General features: G+C 46.3%; 1 protein-coding gene across 9 annotated transcripts in view; it reads right to left on the bottom strand.

Annotated features, from left to right (window-relative positions):
• The window catches only part of CLEC16A (C-type lectin domain containing 16A), a 240436-nt gene that overhangs the window by 161935 nt on the left and 57817 nt on the right, over nucleotides 1-20684 (bottom strand). For 7 of the 9 annotated variants that reach the window (XM_032145444.2, XM_058434072.1, XM_058434077.1 and 4 more), the window contains 2 exons: nucleotides 17746-17977; nucleotides 765-897 (listed from right to left, as the gene is read on the bottom strand). In XM_032145444.2, coding sequence (XP_032001335.1) covers nucleotides 765-897; nucleotides 17746-17977 — 365 coding nt within the window. The remainder of the gene's footprint in view (nucleotides 1-764; nucleotides 898-17745; nucleotides 17978-20684) is intronic. The other 2 variants (XM_058434075.1, XM_058434074.1) reach the window with 1 other exon arrangement.

Raw genomic sequence — 20684 nt, forward strand, 5'->3', positions numbered from 1 at the left:
GAATGCCTCGCAGGCTGACAGAGAAATCCTGGTGTGGTGCATTTATGAACAGGAAGGTAGTGCTAATCAAGAGGCTGTTGCAGGGGTCTGTGCGGTGGGGCTGCAAGATAAGGAAATAACTCTGAAATGAAGAAGCCCTGCTACCACCTCCCAGCATACACTGGGAGTAGCCTTCCCTCCAATCCCATCGTGGAGGGGCTGGTGCTATGGCAAGGTTCCAGGAAATGTGGGGTCACCCAGGTTTAAGAAGACGTAGCTACAGATGGCCATCGATGAAATGAACCATCAGGCAAAAAGTCAAAGGTGGATGGCAGCACCAACTCATGTGGCCGAGTCAAGAGGGCAGGCCCTATAGATGGGGTATGTGTATGTGTGTGCGGGACAGGGAATGAACCAGGCAGGGAGATCCAAGCCCAGCTACTGAGGGGATCCTTCCTCGGAGCAGCAGAGCATTTCTAGGAGCAGCCAGTGTGAAGCAACCCATGTCCTTTAGACAGAGCCAAGCTGCAAAGTGCCAGGAGCGGGGCACGGAGAGTTGTGCTATCCTGGCGAATCTCTTTGCAAGTGAGTGAGCATTACAGTGTTGAGTGATGGCACTGTCTCCATGCCTCTGGGTGGCCAGAGCTGGAGAAGCAGGGAAAGAAAGGGGGGCAGCACGGTCAGGCTGAGGGACAGAAGAGGCTCTGGCCCTAGGGCTCAACCTCCTCACTGAGCCCTCTCCTTCTCCCCCAGACAGCACTCAGCATGGGCTTCTCAGCAGCTACCTGCTCCATTGCGTGCTTTCGGAGCAGGTGGCGGCAGCGCTCTTCTCCTCGTCCGTGGTGTTCTGCTCCTGCACGGAGGTGCTGGCAGCCAGCTCTGAGAGCTTGCTGCGCTCCATGATCACCATCTCGATCTCTGGAAGCCAAAATGGAGACTGGGATGAGTCCAGACAGCTTTTCAGCCCTAGATGTACACACATGCTCATGTTGGAGAATAAATATGCATAAATGACTACAAACACGTCAAGCACATGTCCGTCAGCAGTGACCTGAACACCAGCGACACACTGGGATGGAAATAAGACAGAGGCAGGAGCCTCTCTTTCCATTCATCACGGCAACACCAAGAAATGTGTTTCTGTTTTTGACAAGAAAACACAAATTGCAATCATCTATTCCATTTCAAGAGTTTAAAATGGTCTTTTTTACTTTATTGATACCACATTTCCTTCCCAAGGGATTTGAGGCAGCTGAGATGATACGTGGTTGATAAACATAATCAACCTCACTGACAATATTCTAAAGCTCCTTTTTTTTTTTTTTTTTTTTGAGACGGAGTCTCGCTCTTGTCACCCAGGCTGGAGGGCAGTGGCGCGATCTCAGCTCACTGCTACCTCCGCCTCCAGGGTTCAAGTGATTCTCCTGTCTCAGCCTCCTGAGTAGCTGGGATTACAGGCACCCGCCACCACACCCAGCTAATTTTTGTTATTTTTAGTAGAGACAGGTTTCGCCATGTTGGCCAGGCTGCTCTCGAACTCCTCACCTCAGGTGATCCGCCCACCTCGGCCTCCCAAAGTGTTGGGATTACAGGCGTGAGCCACCGTGCCTGGCCTAAAGCTGCTTACATTTTTAATAGAAAGCTCTGATGTGACTGAAGCCTTTTGTTTTCCTTTCCTACTTCCAACTTCCAGAAGGCAGAGAGAGATTAGGAACCTCATTTTTTCTCCCCATTAAACAATGGTAACCTGTAGCAATCAACTTAAGCATGGTGTGCATTTTTATTTTTCAGAGAAAGTTATGAACCACCAAAGAAAACATTTTGAATTAAAGATGGACGAGGGTTGGGCTTTATGGTGTCCCCATCACAGAGTTCTTGGCTGTGTGGGTGTGGACTTTCAAACAGCCCTCAGAACTGAGAGTTCACATCTTTTTCCCCACCTTCGGGAGACATACAGGGGGTTAAAAAAGATGACAAAATGTGAACCTGCACTTTTCCAGAGGGATGTGAACACATACCTTGGGCTCAGACACAGCCCCTGCCATGGTCTCCCTCCCCCCTGGCTCGTGCAGGGACCTCTGCCACCTCTTCTGCCACCCTAATGTATTCCCCACACAAACCCAAGTGATTTTAAAGAAATTAGCTCATGTCACTCCTCTGTTCAAAACTCCCAGTGCCTATCCATCACTCTGAAGATGAAATCCAAACACACGGCCTGGCCCCGGTCCACCTCTGACCTTACCTCCTGGCCGTCCCTGCCTGGCTGGCTCACGCTGCTCCAGCTGTGCTGGGCTTCTCACTATCTCTTGAACGTCCCAAGCTTGTCTCTCCTTTTTTTTTTTTTTTTTTTTTTTTTTTGAGATGGAATCTTGCTCTGTCGCCCAGGCTGGAGTGCAGTAGCATGATCTCGGCTCACTGCAAGCTCCGCCTCCCGGGTTCACACCATTCTCCTGTCTCAGCCTCCTGAGTAGCTGGGACTACAGGCACCCGCCACCACGCCCAGCTAATCTTTTGTATTTTTATTACAGACAGGGTTTCACTGTGTTAGCCAGGATGGTCTCCATCTCCTGACCTCATGATCCGCCCGTCTCAGCCTCCCAAAGTGCTGGGATTACAGGCGTGAGCTATCGCGCCTGGCCCAAGCTTATTTCTATGCAAGGATCTTTACACAGTAATTTCCTCTGCCTGGAAGGCTCTCACCTCAGGTCTCTCCTAGCCAGGTGTGACTGGGGTGCATCATTCAAGGCTCAGCTCACATGTTGCCTCCACGGAGACATCTTCCTGGATGCCCTCTTCACCTTTTTTTTTTTTTTTTTGAGACAGGGTCTTGCTCTGTCACCCAGGCTAGAGTGCAGTGGTGTGATCATGGCTCACTGTAGCCTTGACCACCTGGGCTCCTGAGTAGCTAGGAACACAGGTATGTGCCACCACACCCGGCTAATTTTTAAATTTTTGTAGAGATGGGGTCTCACTGTGTTGCCCAGGCTGGTCTCAAACTTCTGAGCTCAAATGATCCTCCCACCTTTGCCTCCCAAAGTGCTGGGATTACAGGCGTGAGCCACCACAACGGCCTTCATCTGCCTTTTTTTTTTTTTATACCTCTTTAAAAATTATTATTAACTAAACTAAACTCTACACTTTGGGCAGATTTCATTAGTTTTTCCCAATGTCTTTTTTGTGTTCCAGGATCCCTTTTACATTGATTCTTCATTCTTAGGTTTGTCTGGATGTGATGTTTCTCAGACTGTCCTTGCTTGTGATGACCTGGACATTTTGAGGAGTACTGGTCAGGCATTCTCGAGAGTCCCTCAATCTGGGTTTGTCCAATGTCTTTCTACTATTTAGACTGGGGTTACAGGTTTTGAGGAGGGGGACCACAGAGGGGAAGTACCCTTCTTATCACATCCTATCAGGGCACATACTGTCAACATGACTTATAACTGTTGATGTTAATCTCCAAAACTCGGCCACGCTAACGTTCATCAGCTTTCGCCACTGTGAAGTCACTTTTCCTCCTCCTTCCATACCATACTGTGGAAGAAAGTCAGTAAACACAGGCCACACTTAGAGAATGGGGCATTAGGTTCTGAAACCTCTTTGCATATCTCCATAAATTATTTGGCATTCTTCTGTAGAGGAGATTTGTCCTTCCTCCCCCTTATCTTGATTTTACTTAATAATAATAGCATTTATTAACGACTTGGCTCTTTTATTCTCTATTGTTTTGCTTCTTTACTGTCTGCCTTCCTCCACTAGAACAGGGGTTTTGTAGCTGTCTTATGTGTCTTGTTCTCCACTGTCTAATCCAGTGTCTGGCACAGAGCAGGCACACAATAAGTGATAAATGAATGAATGGTCTAACCCAACACGAGATGTTTTGGCAGCAGGCCCGGGTGGCAATGATTCATGGTGGCTGCAATCTGAGGCGGGGTGGGCCACTCCCCGACAAAGTCTGTGATCAACGTGGGCACAAAGTGTTCTCGTGGGGAGATATCTCATGCCCCACGAGACTCTCCCCAGACTGTTAGGCATGACTGAACCTGCAGGCACCCCTTGGCATGGAGGAGCACCCCCCCGATATTCACATGGGCCCTGGCCCTATGTGAGGTTCACTCTCACCATCCCCCTTCCCTCTCATCTGATCTGAAGTCAGATGCCAAAGATCAGAGTCTCCCACAGGGCGGGCACCATCACACAGGTGGGGGCCAACAGTGCTTTCTAAGTGGTGTGTGGACAAATGCTTTGTTTGCATAGTTTTGTACTTATTTCATTGTGCATTGGAAGACAATTCTAGCTGCACAGAAAGCCTTCTGTGGATATTAGTGCTTAGAATAAGGCTAAATTTTGGGGAAAAAACAAGTGAATCAATTTAAAGAAAGCTATCCAGTAAACAGCAGAGCAAACAGTACACAGATATGGCCAAGAGCTGGAATGTGGGCTGCACGTGGAGGCTCATGCCTGTAATCCTAGCATTTTGGGAGGCCGAGGCAGGAGGATCCCTTGAGGTCAGGAGTTCGAGATCAGCCTGGCCAACATGGTGAAACCTGTCACAAAAATTAGCTGGGTATGGTCGCGGGCACCTGTAATCCCAACTACTCGGGAGGCTGAGGCATGAGAATCGCTTGAACCCAGGAGGTGGGGGTTGCAGTGAGCCAAGATTGGGCCACTGCACTCCAGCCTGGGTGACAGAGTGAGACTCTGTTTCAAAAAAAAAAAAAGAAAAAAAATAAAGAGCTCAAATGTGGTGCAGACTGCTGTCTGGGAAACATTACTCTTTCCTTTCTCCCATTTTCACCTTCACCAGCCTCCTTCAGGCACCTAGTGCCCTCCAACTACCCTGGTCATCTCCAAAGTAGGTATGGATCTCAGTGGGCATGCAAGATGATTCCCTAGGCAGTAGGTCTTTTAACGCTTCTCATCTTTTAAAATCTATTTTGTTTTATACTGTCAATAACACTAGCATGATCATATTATATATAATTTATAATACATAAATTATTACACATATTTGGGAGATGTACGCTTAAATGTTGTATATACGTTTGCTTGTGTTTACTAACAAGGCTTGCCCTCAGACATCTGAAGACTCCAAAGCAAGCCTGTGAGGCCAGCCTCCTCCTTGTCTCCCAGCCTCTGGCCTCTGTCCTGTAAGGCAGAGGACGTGGTATAGGCCCACCTCCCCTACAGCTGCAAGTTCTCCTTCCCCAGGCTCAGCTCTGCCCTGGTTGGTTGACACAGTGGGAACTCAGCTCCAAGTACTCCCTAAGGTTACAGGGCCAAGCCCCAGTGCCCTGGCCTGGAGGCCAAGCTTTGTGACGTAGTTGTCCCCTTTCTGGCTTAATCTCGGACACCAGCAGAATTCCAGAGCAGAGAAGAGGGTAACAACAATTCAGCACCAAGCTCATCAAACTTTTTTTTAAGCAGCTGAATACTAATTAGAAGGACAATTTTCCAGGGCATCCCACCACAGTCAGCGGATGAGCGCAGAGCTGCTCCAGGAAATGGTGGTGGGCATCAAAAGCCTCTGACTGCCATGGGCTCCCTCGTGCACTCCACAGAGGACCCTTTCTGGAATTCTATGGCTTTACACAAAACTGCCTGAAAACCACCGGCTGGTCCAACCCTGGATACTGAATGTGAGTGCACAGAAACCCAGAAGTGCAGTGACTCTTAACACTGCTGGAAGTGCAGCAGTGAAGCCAGGACCGCTCCCCCTTCCTCACCCCCAACCCCCATGTCACATCTTGGCACAGAACCAGGCCCACATGGGCCTCTCCACACAAAATGGGATTTCCAAACCCTGGCTGTGACACCTGTGCCCACAGCTGCACCTCACAGTCCTCATCCAGCTAGCACAGCTGTAGAGGGAGTGGCTCCACTTAATTTTCTAGATGAATGCTGATCAGATCTTCAAATGTCAAGGAAAGGTTTCTTGCTCTTCTTTTTGATAGTTTTATCCAAACAACTCCTATAGGTACTGAAACAACCTTATAGGTCTGCCAACTCCCTGAAGTTCTATGCAAAGTGCTACGTGGGCACGGGACTAGTTGGTAGCAGGTTTCTGGGGGAAAGGGCTCCCTAGATTCTTACTGCTTTAAAGTGAGTACCATCTTTGGAAGAGGATATCAAAGAGGACTTGACCTCTCCTGATGATCAGGGTCACAGGGAACCCCCTCATAGTGCTACACCTGAAGTCGGCATGGTTCTGTGCCACTGTGGGACTCAACTCCAGTCATCCCTGCTGTCACTGGCCAGCCCCCCTCCCAAGGTGAAGGCGCCACACTGCTGCCACCAAGGAAAGCAGCTCAGTAGGCTATGTGGATACAGAGTTCCACCTATGGTCTCCAAAGCCGGGACTGAGGCGCTGAGGCTGGATTCCCAGGGGGCTCTGACTGAACTTCAGTCATGATACTATTTGGAGTTTCAAGGGACTGAAGCGATAGTTTAGCCCGTTTTGCTCAAACTCCAGTTATTTGCTTGCTTTTATGATTTCTGTCACGTCTCTGTGTCACCTGTACTATTTTTCATTTTATTTGAACTCTTACATTTTTTTTTTTCATTTAAATAAAGCTTAAAAGGAAACTTTAAATCACCATTATACTCTACAACCTAGCAGCCCACTTGTAGGTATTTCTCCACAAGACACACCTCTGGAAGTATGAAAATGCACATGGCACAAGGATATTCACTATATTATTTGTAATTGCAAAATACTGGAAACTACCTAAATGCCCAGGCATAACAGACCGATTGAATCAACTATGGTACATACACAAGCACAGCTTGTAAAAAGGAATGAAGAAGATCTGAGAACTGATATGGAATAATTTCCGGAGATATTGCTAAGTGGAAGGAACACATATGCTACCCTGTATTTAAGAAAGGAAAAGAAGAAAACATACACAAATATGCTTATTTTTACAGAAAGAAACACAGGAAGGATACTTCTGTACAAAATCAAGTGGTTATCTATAAGAGACGGCAGGAATGAAATGAAAGGGATGTGGAAGGGAGGAAGGATACTTCAGTTTGCTAATATTCCATGCATTTTTAAAATGAAAATTAAATCAATGAGAATGAGAAGGAAGAAGCCTCAACTGGAAATTTTAAAAAAGAATCCAAATTTCTTATTCTTATTCTTATTTTTTTTGAAACAGAGCCTCACTCTGTTGCCCAGGCTGGAGTGCAGTGGCATGATCTCAGTTCACTACAACTTCTGCCTCCCAAGTTCAAGCAATTCTCCTGCCTCGGCCTCCCAAGTAGCTAGGATTACAGGTGTGCGCCACCATGCCTGGCTCATTTATGTATTTTTATTTATTTATTTATTTTTGAGACAGAGTCTCACTCCATTGCCTAGGCTGGAGTGCAGTGGCATGATCTTGGCTCACTGCAACCTCCACCTCCCGGTCTAATGAGGTTCTCCAGCCTCAGCCTCCCGAATAGCAGGGACTACAGGTACGCATCACCATGCCTGGCTAATTTTTTTGTATTTTTAGTAGAGACAGGGCGCCACCATGTTGGTCAGGTTGGTCTCGAACTCCTGACCTCAAATGATCTGCCTGCCTTGGCCTCCCAAAGTGCTGGGATTACAGGTGTGAGCCAGCACACCTGGCCTCATTTTTGTATTTTTAGCAGAGATGGGGTTTCACCATGTTCGCCAGGCTGGTCTCAAACTCCTGACTTCAAATGATCCGCCCACCTCAGCCTTCCAAAGTGGTGGGATTACAGGTGTGAGCCACCATGCCTAGCCTGAATCCAAATTTATTTTAAATGAATACCAAATCCACTCTGAATGGGGAAAGGGAGGATGCTCAGACTAATCCGAGTAGCTTATAAACAACAATACAGCAGATCTTTGAATAACATCATTTCATTCAACATTGTTGCACTATAACATGGATGAAAATAAAAAGAAAAAAACTGATTCCCAGTCCCAGCCACTGTCTATGTGGAGTCTGCATGTTCTCATCATGTCTGCCTGGGTTTTTGCCACGTATTCTGGTTTCCTCCCTCATCCCAGAGATGTACATGTTAGGTTCCCTGGCATGTCTACACAGGCGTAGTCTGAGTGAGTGTGGGGGCGTGTGAGTTTGCCCTGTGACAGGATGGTGCCTGTCCAGAGTTGGCTCCCACCTGGTGTCCTGAGGTACCCAGGCTCCGGTCATACAAGATCCTAAACTGGAAATATGCGACTTGGAAGATAAATGAATACAAATGATTGTCAAATACAATTCATAAAGTAGACAATAATACAAATGCACGACAATAAATGATGTGGTATGAAAGCATTCAGCGAAGCATTCAGCAAGCCTACCAGATCTGTGATTGTTTTTGAACCTCGTGCAGGCAGGAGGTGCTCCTTACGATTTTTCACTTTGCAAACATTTATTCCTTGATTTAACCCACCACCACCATGACTGCTGTTCATTCATTAACTCACCAAAAATTGGGTAAGTAATTATCTTACATGTTTTCATAAATCTTTTTTTTTTTTTTTTTTTTTTTTTTTTTTTTTTTGAGACGGAGTCTCGCTCTGTCGCCCAGGCTGGAGTGCAGTGGCGTGATCTCCGCTCACTGTAAACTCCACCTCCCGGGTTCATGCCATTCTCCTGCCTCAGCCTCCCAAGTAGCTGGGACTACAGGCACGTGTCATTCTGCCCGGCTAATTTTTTGCAGTTTTAGTAGAGACAGGGTTTCACCATATCAGCCAGGATCGTCTCGATCTCCTGACCTCATGATCCGCCCGCCTCGGCCTCCCAAAGCACTGGGATGACAGGTGTAAGCCACCACACCCGGCCCATAAATCTTTCTTAAGTGTATGTTCAGCTCACATTTATTTCAACGTTTAATGCTAGAAGTGTTTTGGGCCTTTACTTAGAAGTTAGATATGTTTTCGTGACCAGAAGTATGCCACATGAACTTAAGTCCTGTTGATATCAACTCATCTATGGTAAAATTGGTTTCTTTAAACATCATTTCCCTTAAGGTCACAGTTTCTAAGAACCTATCCATGATATTCAGTGAGGACTTAGTGTGCTCAGCTATATATCCTCTATTTGGGGATAAGTAAAGTATTGGGGTGGGCATAGGGGAGGGAAAATTGCAAAAACATCCTCAACTGTTTTTTAAGCAATAAACAACTCTAAGTGAAGCAATTCTGAAGCTTTTAGATGCATTATAGGATTGGGCGAAATCAGTGAGTAGATGTTGTTAAGAGTCAGGGCTCTCAGTGCACAAGAAGAAACATACAAATCTAAGATGGGAGAGGACAAGAAAAAAAAAACCTGTAAATTCACTGGAATTGGGGGTAATGGTATGAACATATGATTTCTAAAATACGTGTGTGTACGCATGTTTATATGTATGTATATGTAGGCATGTATAAATGTACACTTTGTATATGTACATACATAGATTTCCTAGCTTTGTCCACTAAAGGGGCCAAACTACAAAGATACCTCAGTAGCAATGAGCACATCCAGTGCCCAAATCTTGGCCTCTAATACCCCTGCCCATGGACAGGAGCCAGAGAAATGGTTAATTCCAGGGATAGGCAGAGGAGGTACTAGATGAACACAGAACACCATGTTATGCCAGAAGGTGTAAGAGACTGCTCAAAAAATCACTGGGCAAGCACATGACAGCCAGCTTGAAAGGGTTCCTGCAGGCCAACTCTGGGACAATTTAAGCACCAAAATAATTAAATACAGTAATGCACTATAAATCATTAGAAAATTGGAATCCATGAGTCCACACCAATAATAAATAAATAAATAAATGAGAAGGGAAAGGTCTTGCTTACAACAGAATGCCAAGGGCTGACTTTTAAACACAGAGAGAATGCTGAAGGTGGAAAATTATCTTTTCCTGCCCATCATGGTAGTGACTGAACCAGGCAAGAATCATCAACAAATGCCAAATCTAAGGGGGAATTTTAACAAGGGGCTGAATATCTGTATGATCCCAAAGTGTCTCCCTGTGGACTGCTTATTAGTTGGGAAGAAAAGGAAGGTCATTACACAATACAGAAACTGGGCAACACCTTAGTCATGTGACCAAAATGAACATCACCCAAGAGGGACAGAAGGACATCATGTGCCTCCAGATATGACACCCTGAGAAGTACATGACACCACCCATGCCGTGTTCCAGCCAAGAATGCATAACCTCAGTCTAATCACAAGGATACATCAGACAAAGACAAAACAAAGGACGTTTTATTAGAACAAAAAAGGAGGAGGTTCTGCATTCCTCAAAAAAAAGTCAATGTTACAAAAGAGAAAGAGACGGTGGAAATGTTCCGGAGTAAGGGAGGCTGGAGGCGTGACAACGGAAGGCACCACCCGCCTCTGGATTGGACCTTGCACTGGAGGAGAGAATATGCTAGAAAGACATTATTAGGCCAATGCAACAGGAACACAGCAGGAGAATACTATGAATTTGACAGCTGCGCTGTGCTCATGAATGAGAACACCTTAATCTTAGCAAATGCTCATGAAGCTTCAGGACAAAGGGGCATGATGAATGTGTGTGGGGTGTGTGGGGCGCGTGTGCAGACAGAGAAAATACAATAGGAAAGTAAATGGTATGAAATGTTACAGGGGGAAACTGGGTAAAGGGTAAACAGGTGTTCTTTATACTATTTTTGGTTTTGCAACTTTTGTAAATTTGAAATTATTTTCAAACAAAAAGTTTGGGAAAATTACCATGAGCATAAAACCAGTATAAATAGAAAGCAACTATAAAAATATACACGATGAATAAATAAAAAGGTGCTAGGGCCTGTTGTGTGCATTGAGAAAGGGAGATTCATAAACATGAATGAGGTATTCAAGTATTAAATACCTGTCACAGCAAATATGCAGGCTCCCCCCACCCACCCTATCCCCTGCCCTGGAGAAAGTGATTTAGAATTAGAGCTCTTGCACCATCTTCTTTTTTTTAAGAAACAAGGTCTCACTCTGTCACCCCGGCTGGAGTGTGTGGTACGATCACAGTTCACTGTAGCCTCAACCTCCCAGGCTCAAGGGATCCTTCCACCTCAGCCTCCAGAGTAGCTGGGACTACAGGCACGCACCAGTGCGACTGGCTAATTTTTTATTTTTCGTACAGACAAGGGTCTCCCTATGTTGCCTGGCTGGTCTTGAACTTCTGGGTTCAGGTGATCCTCTTGTGTTGGCCTCCCGAAGTGCTGGGATTACAGGTGTGAGCCACTGTGCCTGGCCACCATATTCTTTAAGGCTCTCCCTGTACCATCTAAAACCATCTCCATATTCTGAGGTGGGAGAAATACCTATGTACCCTCAACTCTGCATATTAAGGCAGCGGAAACTGAAGTACCAAGGCATTAGGCGATGGGTCTCTGCCCCAGGCCACTGTGGGCTCCTTTCTTTGCACTGCCCCCTTGAGTTGTGGAAATGAGTGCCTGCACAGTATCAGTTCCCATGCCAGGCACCATGGCCCGTCATCTCCAACGCTCCAGTGCCTAGCCTTTTAGCTGGTACAGGCCCCATCACACAACTGAAGTTTCCAGCCTCTGGGAGCTGACTAATGTGATTACCATTCCACAGCTCATGAGGCAGCAAAGCTGGGAGCAGGAACTCAAATCTCCAACTCATTTTGCTTTGGCCAGTACCACCCAGACCCTCCGCAGCCTCTATCAATTCTACAAAAGCCTCAAAGGCAGGAATGGATCTGTATACCCATGTTTATAGCGGCATTATTCCAAGTAGCCCAAAGTGGAAGCAATCCAAGCGTCCATCAAAAGAAGAGTGGATAAAGAAATGTAGTCCGGCCATATAATGGAATTATTATTCGGCCTAAAAATAAGAAAGAGAAAGAAATCCCAGCACATGCTACAACATGAATGAACCTTGAAGACTTTATGCTAAGTGATGCAAGCCAGGCATAAAAGACAATACTGTATGATTCCATTTGAATAAACGACCTAGAGCAGTCAAACCCACAAAGACATAACATCAAAGGGTGGGGTGGGGAGTTATTAAATGGACACAGTTTTGGTTTTACAAGATGAAAAATGAAGAGTTCTGTAGACAGATGGTGGTGATGGTTATACAACGTAAATGTACTTTTTTTCTTTTTTTTGAGACAGTCTCGCTCTGTCGGCCAGGCTGGAGTGCAGTGGCGCAATCTCGGCTCACTGCAAGCTCCGCCTCCTGGGTTCACGCCATTCTCCTGCCTCAGCCTCCCCAGTAGCTGCGACTACAGGCACCTGCCACCACGCCCGGCTAATTTTTTTTTTGGTAGAGACGGGGTTTCACCGTGTTGGCCAGGATGGTCTCGATCTCCTGACCTCATGATCCACCCACCTTGGCCTCCTAAAGTGCTGGGATTACAGGCGTGAGCTACCGCACCTGGCCGAATGTGCTTAACACTACTGAAATGTGCACTTAGAAATGATTCAGATGGTAAATTTTATGTTATACGTATTTTACCACAAGTTTAAAGAAAGAAAAAAAAAGGGAACAGGGAAGGTCACATCTTTTCACTTGTTGTCCAAGTAGTGCCTGTGTGGGGAGGCACTGGTGTGGGCTAGGAGAGTCCTGAGGGCCCTCAGCACCCAAAGACGTCCACTTCTGCCTCTCCAAATGACAGCTCTGGCCAGATCCTTGAGCTTCCCCGATACTCTGACACACTCATTTTTCAAATTACAGCAATAATTTAACAACTCGCCCGGGGTGATGTCCATTCGAATCTGATTAATATTTGGTAAATGAAGTGCTTTTCAGGGAAATGGCAGGCATGGCCTCCCAATAGTCTTTGACTTCACAAATTCAAGGATTTTCTCAATTGCTCTCTGTGTTCCATATTCCAGCAATCACAGCAAGGACAGACTGAAAAAAGAGGGCAAGAGGGTAATAAGAAGACCTTCAAAGGAAGGCTAAAGGGAAAGACGCCTGGCTGGTTACCTAGGATATAAGGGACCGCCTGCATGTAATTGGCTGGCTTTTTAGCAGAATTTCAAGAAGCAAACAGCCCCTGACAATGACCAAGAGTGTGTGCGCTAAGTGCTCTAAGTACCGGGGGCAGCCCTTCCTTTTTTTTTTTTATTATCTTCTACTGCCCAGCAGGAGATTGAGTTCAGAACGGTTTTCGGGAAGTTGCTCTTCAGTGGCTTTGTCCTAATTCACCTCCAATCCTCCTCCTTATCCCAGTTAAGCCCATCTGAAAAGCTGACAGCCCCACAACATCTCTCTACTGCAACGCCTGGGCCTGCTGATCCTTCCTCTCCCTCTCTTCCCACCATTACACACACACGTCCACACACACCCACTCTCACACACATACTCACACCTGCACACTCACTAAGCTCACTTACTAGCTGTAGAAATTAACAGAGAAACGGGTCCCACAGAAATCTGCTTGGTGCCCAAGCGGAGGTCATGCAACCACACTCAAATTGCTGTTCCAGCGCCTCACTCTGCCCTCCACCTTGGCCAAGGTTCGTAGAAAGCTCCTGTGTCACAAGCTGAATGCTACAGTGTTGATGTTCTCACTTACGACAATCTGAGGCCCAGGCATTAGGAAGTCCCCTCTACAGGTGGAGAAGTGCAGAGAGGGCAATTACTTGCCCACAGCCACACAGCTGTTCAGGGGCAGAGCTGGGATTCAGATCTCAACTCTCCGATAGTCAGTCCCTGGCTTGCCCCAACCAAGACACTGCCAGGCCTGGGGCTGGCTCTAATTTTGAAAGAGGGGCTGGAAATGAGGCCAGGTTTCATCTCATTTCAGTAGAGACTTCCAAAATAAAAAGAAAAAGGCAAAGATGGGTCTCGAAACTCCCAGGTACCCTCTCAAAGCCAGCTAACCTGGCAAGTTCAAAGGCCTATCATCTTTACTCCATTCCCTTACTGGAATTTCAACAAATGAGTAGGCTTTGAAGGTCAGGCTGGGCAATTACTTTTTCCATAGTCAAAAAAAAACAGTAGTCCAGCCCCATTTTTAGATGAGGAGTTTGAAGGATTCACTCCCTCGGATATGCTTATTAAGTTACTGCTCCAAGTAAATTCCAAAAGAGATGACTGTCTTTTCAGACTCAAGGGCAAGCTAAAAAACAACCATGTACCCTAGGAAGTCTGCCTTCCTGGGCAGAGTGAATGCTTCTTTGCCTACAGGGAGGATGACATCCTTCTTCTTTTAGTATTTAATTTCTGCAAATTTAGGGGCCCTGTGATTTCTTGGTTGCAGAGTCACCCATTACTTGGGACCTGAGGCAGAGCAAATTCCTCTGTAGACTGGGGAAGGGAGTGGATGGGTCAGGGGTGCATATTCATTTCACACAACTTCCTTGTCTGAGCTTAAATCTGGAGGAGGTGTGAATTCTGGGTGCTGCATTTGTAAAAAATAACAACAACAAAACACACACTAATGCCATATCCAAATCGGGTCATGGCAAAACTGTGCCTTGTGACCACATGCCTTTTTTACTCCTGTATTTTCCCCCTGTCTTTTAAAGTCAAAATTTCACTACTAAAATGGGATTGGCAGGGTATGCAGAGGCAGATGTCAGCATCTCTTTCCTTAAGAGTCACCATGTCTGTCTGTCGACAAGTCCATGGATCTAGGGACAATGAAAGGAGCTTCTAGAGAAGAAATAATGTGGAAGAGAAAAGAGCCACATGTCTATCTCAAAATAGGATGGCAGAAGATGGCCTTGAGACAGAAGGGGAGTACCCAGAAATACAGTGTGACTTTCTAGGGGGAAATCTGCTATTTCTGCTGGCCGAGCATCCATGCCCCTTGCTTCTGATAAATGCATCTCATTTTTTACTGAGGGAGCCACTGTAGTGTAGATTTGTCATGCGGGCCTGGCCAATTGGTCCAGAATATCTCTGGGGGTGGGGGGCGGACCCAAGCTAGGCCCACAGTACCCACAAGCATTGGCCCTAGGACTTCAGTGGCAGCCACTGGGAAGAAGCCCCCTCTCTCCACTTGCTGGCCAAGCTGGCAGGATGTGAGCGCACTTGGGCCCAGTCCTGTCCAAGCTTCCCAGGAACATGAACAATAAACACCCTCTTTGCTTAAGCCAGTCTGAGTTAGATTTCTAAATCTTGCAATTGCAAGTATCAACGTATCTTCACTTACAAAAAAAAGTCATCATGTGAATTATATTTTCTATATTCAGAAATTTCCAGACAGGGACAATGAGGTCCAGAGCTTCAAGAGGCCATCCAAGACACACAATAAACCTAGATGCTGAGACATGACCGCGAGTCAGATCTCGCATCATCTAGGTACCGCCCAGCATCTACACTGTTCTCTGGTATGCAATGTGAATGAGGAAATGTGCCTGACACCCTTCCGACTCACAGGAATTAACAGCCGTGCAGTTTCATCCAAACACAGATACAGTCTAAGGAGAGAACACCCACCAATTGCACCTTCACATTTACAAATAATCAAGAGAGCAAATATGTAATTCAGAAAGCTCCAGAATACAAGTGCTGTTGCCTGGCAGGACCGGTCTATGAAAGTTGTATTTATTTATGGTGAGCTGAGTGACAAAATGACAGATCCATCATATTTTGAAATGACTAATGTGCTCAAGAAATTAGGAGGGCACCAAAATTGCACAGGCGGTCATTGAGAGCCATGTGTGACTGAGCCCTGAAGCACCAACTGTTCAAGCAAAGCCTCTGGGGAGATTCCTGGGTCCTGTGTAGCACAATCTGGCTGAGTAACCACCTGGAAAACAGGCTTTTGGAGGCGGCAGAAATTTGTTCCCTTGTACCCTGCCCAGGGCAGCCGGGCACAGCTTCCAGGAGCCCCTACTCTAATTCAAGCAGTTCAAGCTGAAGCAGCAGCCTGCAGAACTGGCCTGAAGCCCCTGTGTGTCAGGACTGGGCTGGCTGGCTGACTAATTTGATTGTGATTTTAGGGCCAAGCCTGTCTGATCCACACCACTGTTAGTCACAGCTGAGGCCTGGTTAGAGAGCATCCTTAAAAGGACTGGAATGAAAGAGGTAGCATCTTTCCAAAACAAAATCGATGAGAACGCAATGCACAAAATGAGGTGAAGATGTCCATTTCTCCCCTAGTGTGGCAACAGAACAACTAAACCTAGGGATTAGGCAGACATTTTTCTTCTGCATTAACAACAAAATAATCAGAATGACCCCAATAAGCAAATTAGCATGGCTTACCTTGTGTTTGGCCCTCCCCTCCCCACCACAGTGATATTTATTGGTAAAGGCTTCCCAGGCCAAAAATGAATTCCTAAACCAAAATGTCTACTGCACACTTTAAACAGAAATAAGAGGAGGCTGGAGATCTCAACCTTAAAAAGAGGTCTGGGTGGCACCACAGAGACATTTTGGTTACACTTGTTGAAATGTGATCATGGTATTCACTGACAACTGCCAAGAAAGTCATGATGGAGCAAGCAAGGTGGTGGTGGGGGCGTTCTTTGACTGCAGAATCTCAGGCAACTCCCAAAAGCAAATGAGCTCCCAGTCACTGAACGAGTGGCTCTGTGTTACAGCTTCAGATGCCCTGGACTGGGAAGCTCACGCATTCCTTGCTGACAGGGCTGTGGAGAGCTGGCTTCAGAGCAGCCACTGTGAGCCCAAGGCCCAGGAGGAGGGCTCACAGGAAGTGTTCCCCACACCCACAGAGACTGTAGCCAGACTGCTGAGGAGATGCCAAGTTCATTCCAGAAGGCGTGGCCAGACCTTCCTGAGAAGAGCCCCAGCTCCACTTCTACCAAGTATCAAGCTCCCCATCACTTCCCGCTGCCCCCAGCCCCAGTGCCCAGGACCACGGGCAGCGACCCCAGCTGTGTGGCTGTGAGCCTGGCCTATGACACAAGCAATAGGGCAGTTCCAGTCTGCTTAATCCCAGAGTAAATGATCTCCAATTCAAGAAGGTTTTAGCATCTCAACGAGAGGGAGGTGAAAAATCGACCAGAATTCCCAACAAGGGCAAAAGGAGGAATGAATGATTTTGCTTATGGAGCACATACATACTACACACGAGTGCACCTCATTCTAAACAGACAGGACTTGAAAAACCTTAACGTAAGAATTGAGGGAGTTATAACTGATTTTTCAGTATTTTAAAAATACTACTTTTTTTTTTTTTTTGTAGAGACAGGGTCTCGTCATGTTGGCGAGGCTGGTCTCAAGCTCCTGGGCTCAAGCGATCCTCCCACCTTGGCTTCCCAAAGTGCTGGGATTAAGGTGTGAGCCACTGCACTCGGCCTACAAGCATATCATTTCATTAAATACAAATCTTCTTTCTTCCCGCAGTGCACAGGATGCAAATCATAACCCCAGGTTATTGGGACTAATTATATCAGTAATAAGGATAAAGATAATTATAATTCCATGCTGCTCCTACAGTCATAATAATGACAAACACTTCTGCAGCATGGAACCCTTGCAGCATTTAGAATGGGCCAGGCACTGTTTGGAGCACATTGCACATATTCACTCATTTAATTCTTGAATGAACACTACAAAGTAGGTACTATTTGTTACCCTCCTTTAACAGGTGAGGAAACCTGGCCCCAGGTCACCCATCCCATGAGGGCGGGACTTGCCCTGGATCTGCATATGACATACACCTACAGCAGCCTCCCAGTGGCAGGGCTGTATAGAATGAGGTACGCCAGTGTGAGGAAGGAACCGAATCACTGGCTGGACACTGTGGGGAGCAGAAGTCAGGGTGGAGAGGGCACAGGTGGCAGCCTCGCTGGCGGGCTGGCTGGCGGCGCAGGCGCAGGGTGGCGTTCATGGGGACACTCACCTTCACTCTCCCCACTCGTCTTCATGCCTTTTGAACCACCCTCTGTACCTTTAGCCTTCTCGGCGTCTTCTTGGGCATCCTCGGTGGGCCCTTTCTCCTCATCTTCTTCTTCCCCAACGTTTTTGTAGTTGGGTCTCTTTTGCACCCGCCTCTTGCCCTTGTGCTTGTTCATCTCAAGGGACCGCTCGAGTGTCTCGGTGGGTTTAATGAAGCACCGAATGCTGGGCTTGGCCTAGGAAAGTCCAACGAAGGCAACAGGTGAATTCGAACCCTGGAATCCTGCTGGATGCTATCAGGTTGCCCAAAAGTTTCTGTGCTAAGAAACTCATCTCCAAAAGAAACCATTATATCATAAGATAGCTGCACTCGCATGCTTACTGTGGGACCAGTCACAATAGCAAAGACATGGAATCAGCCTAAGTGTCCACTAACAGAGGACTAGATAAAGAAAATGACGTGTATACACACGATGGCGTAGTATTCAGCCCTAAAAAAGAAGGAAATCATGTCTTTTGCAGCAACATGGGGACGATTATCTTAAGTGAAATAACTCAGACACCTACTGCATATTCTCATAAGCAGAAGCTAAATTACATGTGCACATGGCAGCAGAGTGTGGGATGATGGACAATGAGACTTGGAGAGGTGGTGGAGTTGGAGGGGGTGGATGATGGGAGGGTGTTTGGTGGGTCCAGTGCGCATTACTCCAGTGATGCATGCAGTGCAGGTCCTGACTTCATCACAGTGCAATACGTCAATGTGGCAACACTGTCCTTTTACCCCATGAATACAGACAATAAAAACATATTTTAATAAAGAGAAATTAATCTCCAAAACAAATGCCACCTCCAGATCTATTATTATGCCCATTATTAACACCATCATCAAACAATCAAAACAACAGTGCCAGCTACCATTTACTGTCTACTGCCCTAAGTCAGATATCGTGCACTTTACCAGCAGCAGCTCTACACTCCCCAAATGTTAGCTGTTTCTGTAAGGAAAACTTCTGATGAACACTGCTGTGGTACTTTCTTATGTGCCAGATGCTGTTCTCAGGCTCTGACTATATGATCTCACTTGAACTTTACAGCAACTCCATGAGATATTACTGCATCATCCTCATTTTACAGGTGAAGAAACTGAAGCACAGAGACAGAAAAGGATCTGCCCGAGTTCACACAGCTAGGAGGTGGCAGAACTGGGATTCAAAACCACGTACCAGCCACACAAGCTGTGTCTTAGCTACAGCCCACTGATATTATTATTAATTTTAACCTAAATAAGTTCATTTTAAACAAAACTATCACTACAGGCAATAGAACACTAGTGTGCCTTGCTATTATCTTAAAGATAAATAACCAGAAAGAAAAAGCCAGGTGTAGTGGGTGTTGTCAAATTCTGGCTCTCATTAGAAAGGGAGCCTAGTAAGTATCAGCAATAAGTCAAAGATCAGCTCGCCCCAAAGGACGAAGTTCTTCCTTTAAAAAGTCAGAGACGGCCGGGTATGGTGGCTCACCTCTCTAATCCCAGCACTTTTCAGGGCTGAGGTGGGAGGGACTGCTTGAGGCCGGGAGGTCAAGGCTTCAGTGAGCGAGATCATGCCACTACACTCCAGCCTGGGCGACAGAATGAGGCCAGTGCCAACTGTGGCTCATGCTTCATACTGCTATATCTCAGTCTTTATAACAACCATAATACATAGGAATTATCAGTCCCATTTTTATCGTTGAGAAAATAGAGGAGCAGAAAGGTTAAATAACTTGCCCAATGTCACACAGCTACTGAGTTGGAGTCAGAATTTGAATTGGGGCTTACTGGGGCTTGCCAATTCCAAAGCTCACACTCTTCCTAAAAGAACAGTGTTTCACCAGGAGCTAAAACTTAATTCTACATTTAATGCTCTTCAAAGAGGAAGGCCAGGCACGTGGCTCACACCTGTAATCCCAGCAATTTGGGAGACCAAGCTGGGAGGATCACTTGAGCCAAGGATTTCAAGACCAGCCTGGGCAACATGGCAAAACCCCATCTCTACAAAAAATAGAAAAATTAGCTGGGCATGGTGGCATCCCCATGTAGTCCCAGCTACTCGAGAGGCTGAGGTAGGAGGATCGCTCGAGCCCAGGAGGCAGAGGTTGCAGTGAGCCAAGATGGCACCACTGCACTCTAGCCCGGGCGACAGAGTGAGATCTTGTCTCAAAAAAGAAAAGAAAAAACAAAGTATAGACATGCAAGCAGACTAGAAAGGAGCAAAAGACAGAAGAAAATTGATTTGTTTTGGGCAGGATTTTGATTGAAGTGTTTTTCTCTTACCAGGGTCTGAATAATGTTCAGACATCATTTTGTCATTTAAAAGAAGTTTTAAAATAAACTTTTCCATTATCTTGATATAGATTATCCATCTGAATTTACCCCAAACGACCACCAGTTATATGCTGGGGGACACCGTACCTTGCCAATAAATGGAAATGTGCTCAAGGAACACAGATTAATTTCAATAACGCTCAAAACAAAACCTAATCGAAAGGTGAATTAGCATCCAAATACAAACATTAATTTTCATTTGCCCACTGTGGATTATTCAACCACAAAAAAATGACAGATAAATTGCTGCATGATTCTACTGTCCTGGAAACCCAGATAGCGTATTACAGACGCCAATAACCGAGGGCCCCCAGATGGGAGAGTTCTGAGAATGCACTGCTTCACAGACAGCATCCATCAGAGCGCGCTTAGGATGCTGGCTGATCGAATGCAGCCTAGTCACCCTCTCATCTTCTCCTGAAGCATCCAAACCCAGGAAGTTAGCTTCCTCCCATCACTGCCAACTCCTAGTGAATTTCAGAGCCGGCCACACAGCAATCAAAGCTTTCAGAAACAGAAAATAGAGACCAAGCGCAGGGCAAAACGTCCCCTAGTTTGAAATTGAGAGCAGAAAT

Source organism: Hylobates moloch, unplaced genomic scaffold (genome assembly GCF_009828535.3).
Source record: "Hylobates moloch isolate HMO894 unplaced genomic scaffold, HMol_V3 SCAFFOLD_23, whole genome shotgun sequence".
NCBI classification, from domain to species: Eukaryota; Metazoa; Chordata; class Mammalia; order Primates; family Hylobatidae; genus Hylobates; species Hylobates moloch.